The 3,777-nt window shown below is 39.1% G+C and overlaps 1 protein-coding gene across 2 annotated transcripts; it reads left to right on the top strand.

Moving 5' to 3' along the window:
* The first annotated feature begins 276 nt into the window (after positions 1 to 276).
* Positions 277 to 1,277, top strand: LOC120110829 (ubiquitin-related modifier 1 homolog). 2 transcript variants are annotated; one of them, XM_039126649.1, is made up of 4 exons: positions 277 to 432; positions 586 to 661; positions 779 to 861; positions 993 to 1,274. In XM_039126649.1, exons 1-4 carry the CDS (start codon positions 410 to 412, stop codon positions 1,108 to 1,110), a joined length of 300 nt encoding a protein of 99 aa, XP_038982577.1. In that variant the 5' UTR covers positions 277 to 409; the 3' UTR covers positions 1,111 to 1,274. The 2 variants fall into 2 exon arrangements, with proteins under 2 accessions (XP_038982577.1, XP_038982578.1); XM_039126650.1 differs by having other exon boundaries at positions 286 to 426; positions 993 to 1,277.
* The last annotated feature ends 2,500 nt before the right edge of the window (positions 1,278 to 3,777 follow it).

Genomic DNA, 3,777 nt, shown 5'->3' with positions numbered 1-3,777 from the left:
GACTTAGTTAGTGGTCTTGGGCAGGTTAGACCAGGCTCAATTGATTCAAACAAAGTTCACGCTCTGTCATGCCCGTAGGAACATGTGTCATATTTTGTTCTCTATGGAACTATGTTCAGGTGAGGCTGGGTTGAGAGTCTTCTTGTAAACTTTGATCAGCTTCGCCTTGGTTTCGGCCCAAGAATTAGTGAATGGCCCAACACTTATCCAAAATATGGCCCAGGACAAGGCTGGGCTGGGATCAGCTTCCCCTTGGTTTCGGCCTTTGCGGATTCCTCCTGCAGGCCTTCTTCCAAGAATACCAAATTAGGGTTTAGTGCGAGGTTCGAATCTCCGTTCCTCTTTAACTCCTAGTCTCTTACCCTTTCCCTTCTGCTCCCTCCTCTAGATCGAGCAATTCGAAGAAGACATGCGTCTCACTCTCGAGTTCGGGTTATCTCTCTCTCTCTCTCCTCTCTCTCGCTCTCTCGCTCTCTTTATTCCATGCATATTGTCTGTTTCCTTACTTTGTTATTCCGATCAATTCCAAGCACTATTCTGCTATTCTTGTAAAAATGTCATCTTTTATCCCACTTTCTGATGTAGCGGCGGCCTCGACCTTCTTTGCAACTCTGTAAAGATCCATCACGTCGATGTCGACCCAAAGACAGGAGAAGACAAGGTATATTTCATCAATTCTGTCCAGCTAATCGACCTACAGAGCCTTTTCTTGCCCCTTCTTTAATGCATGATTTTGATGAGTTGATTGGTTGTACAATCCTTTTAATCGCATTACTAGTTATCGATGAGGGACCTACTGTCTTGGATCAAATCCAATTTGATCAAGGAAAGGCCGGAGATGTTCGTGAAAGGAGATTCTGTGTAGGTTTTCGATCCTTTATGTATAAATATCAAGGAAAAGTCTGATTATGATTTGGATAATTGTTTAAAAGTTTGGCTTTTGGCTTCACGGTTTCTTGATGGTGTGATACCTCTGGTTTTTTGTTGAGCAGGAGACCGGGCGTTCTAGTGCTTATAAATGACTGTGACTGGGAACTGTGTGGTAGTCTCGATGCGGTGCTGGAAGAGAAGGATATGGTAGTATTTATATCTACCTTGCATGGTGGGTAGTATCTATTTGAAGAGTGATGTCTATTAGCAATGCTCATGTTAGGCCGAGCTATGATGAGGTTGGAACTTTTCACATCATTATTGTACTGGATCGGAATATTTATTAGAGTTACAAATTTGAGATCATGGTGTTTGTTTATGGTAACAATACTGCTTGTCCATCACAACTTGTTGTTTTCAACCCCAAGCTTGTTACGTGCAAGAGATTGAGCGCATAGATTTCTTATACATTAGTTCTGTGTCCTTCAAACATCATGTTTTTGATATTAGTGTATACACTTTTTTTTTTGGCTCCTAGATAAGGCTAATTGCAGATAGAGCATTTTGTCCTCTGATGAATTATGCCAAGAATGTATGCATTTTTCTTGAAAATGGCCATCATTTCTGTTCACTAATTGTGCTACAACAAAAATGTAGTATATATGCAAAAATTCTCGTGTATGTGCTGAGACATTCTTGTAACATTTCATAAAGATCTATTAGAAGGTGATTCTTCTCATGCTTCTTAGAAAATGCATAATATTCGTAGCTGATTGAGGCAAATATTTTTCCGCTTTCATGGCCTAGATGATCAATACACAAACTTTTCCTTTTCTATCTGAAAAGATATGAAAAATTCTTTATTGATGATCAAACTATCTTAACAAAGCTGATTATTTTCGCTCTATGCGTAGGTATTGTAATCTTTGTTGATTTTCATGATGATTCTAGGTTCTTACTACAAGATTGACTATGCCCTATCAATACTTTTTGGGGAATTGAGATCAGTTGTTGCCTGGAACGTTTGCATGGTGCATTTTGGTCTCACAATCCATGCAGAGCCTGAGTTATGGTTTTTTGCTGCCAAACTGTAAGGTTTTTTTTGTCTATGATTCATTCAGTATGGAACTATGGATTGATACATCTGTTTCTGCAGTACCTTAGTAATGTACCCATGAATTTGGTAAGGAAGTAGGTAGTGAATGGGCCTAGTACACACAGAAATCAGCTTTTAATTATAGTCCATTACCATCACCTGTTTTGGTCCCAGAAAATAAGTGGCATGAATTGCTGATGATGCAGAGGGACACGTAATTCACGAGTATGACTTTGTCAGTTAATCTGGATATGTCTTTGAATAATGATTTATTTCATGCGGCAACCATCCTGAGTCATGAATCTACTACGCCACAAACTAAATAATGTGGAAAATCCTAGTAATATACTAACATGAGATCTCTTTATGCTTTTTTTTCTTTGTGCCGTTTGATGTACATGTAGTTGCTACTATTAGTACTTAATGAAGAAGACTGGATGGTCAAGGGCTGTCAACTATCTGGTTTGAACTGGAGAGAAGCACATCCATGTAATTGGATGTCAGATCATTTCTTTTTTATACTTTTTCATAATGCAAGCCTGAATGCATAAATTGCTAGTTATTCACATAGCCAATGATGGTCATTGATTTCATCCTGGAGCTTTGTTATAGATTCTCATGGTGCTTATGTTGTCCCTGATGCAGGGACCGCGTAACTAGCTTTTTCTTTATAATTGTTTCTTTATTATTAAATTTGAGCAGTGAAAGGCTAAATGGATGATTATGCTTTCTAGAGAAGACATTTGCATATGCAATGTTAGCTTTATCAGCTTATCTTCTGTTTCATGACAATTGACCGGCTGTTTGATTCGATAATCTCATCTATCCAGTTGAAGTTCTAAAGCTGTAAGACTTGCTTGCATGAGTCACTTAAAAATTTGAACTACAACGGGTCTATCATCAAAAACAGAACTTTTAAGGTATATGTTTCTAGGGCTTCTGATGGAGGGTGGTTGGTTGTAAAGGTAATTTACCCTTGATTGCTCTCGAGTATCAGAACTTACGGATTACGAGTACTCCTATGCGTTATCTTGGCGAGCCACAACATTTGGAACGCTTTTAACACCAAATCCCTTTCTGTACGTCAGATATGAATTCCTAAAGAAAGAAGAGCCATTTATTAGAGAAAGAAGAGAGTTCCACGAAGAAGAGAGTCTACATCCTGACGAGAAGAGACAAACAGTGTTTGTAAACATCACCTGCAGGCAACTTCGTCCTCACAGCTTCCCATGCTTTAGTGTGGGTCCTCTATTTTTCCAAATGGGACCTCCGTGGGCGCTCGCTTTGCATGCTCTTAAACTATTCTCTGTCACTACAAATAACCCAGACCCTGTCTCAACAGTATCCGACATTATCGACTTCCAGAGGAGGACAATACAAACTTGGTCTAACATTACCATCCTTTTCTGGCACACCAGCAGGATCGATTTGCATTGAAACTTTAGTCCAACACTAATGATTAGTTTCCAGGGTTTTAGTTTTGCTCTACTAATGAACAGTTTTCAGGGTTTTAATTTTGCTCTACGGAGATGGATCGTGCCTGGATTGGAATTCCCCATTTAAAACAATTATTGATATCTCAATTCATAAAAACCACAAGCCTTAAATGATATGGAATCCACCGTTTGATCATCAGCTCCTCGGTTTGAGATTTGTATAGGTGGATAGATGGTGGAGTTCGGAGCGTTGGTTTCGTGTGAACAAAAGTGAATTTTTTTTTTTAAAAAAAAACCATGCAGAAAATAATCTGGACAGTTTCAGAAATACCACGACAACAAGAGGCCAGCTTTCTTAGAGAACATGGCAGCTGA

Source organism: Phoenix dactylifera, chromosome 5 (assembly GCF_009389715.1).
Source record: "Phoenix dactylifera cultivar Barhee BC4 chromosome 5, palm_55x_up_171113_PBpolish2nd_filt_p, whole genome shotgun sequence".
Classification (NCBI taxonomy): domain Eukaryota; kingdom Viridiplantae; phylum Streptophyta; class Magnoliopsida; order Arecales; family Arecaceae; genus Phoenix; species Phoenix dactylifera.
This window is presented reverse-complemented; position numbering and strand designations above follow the sequence as displayed.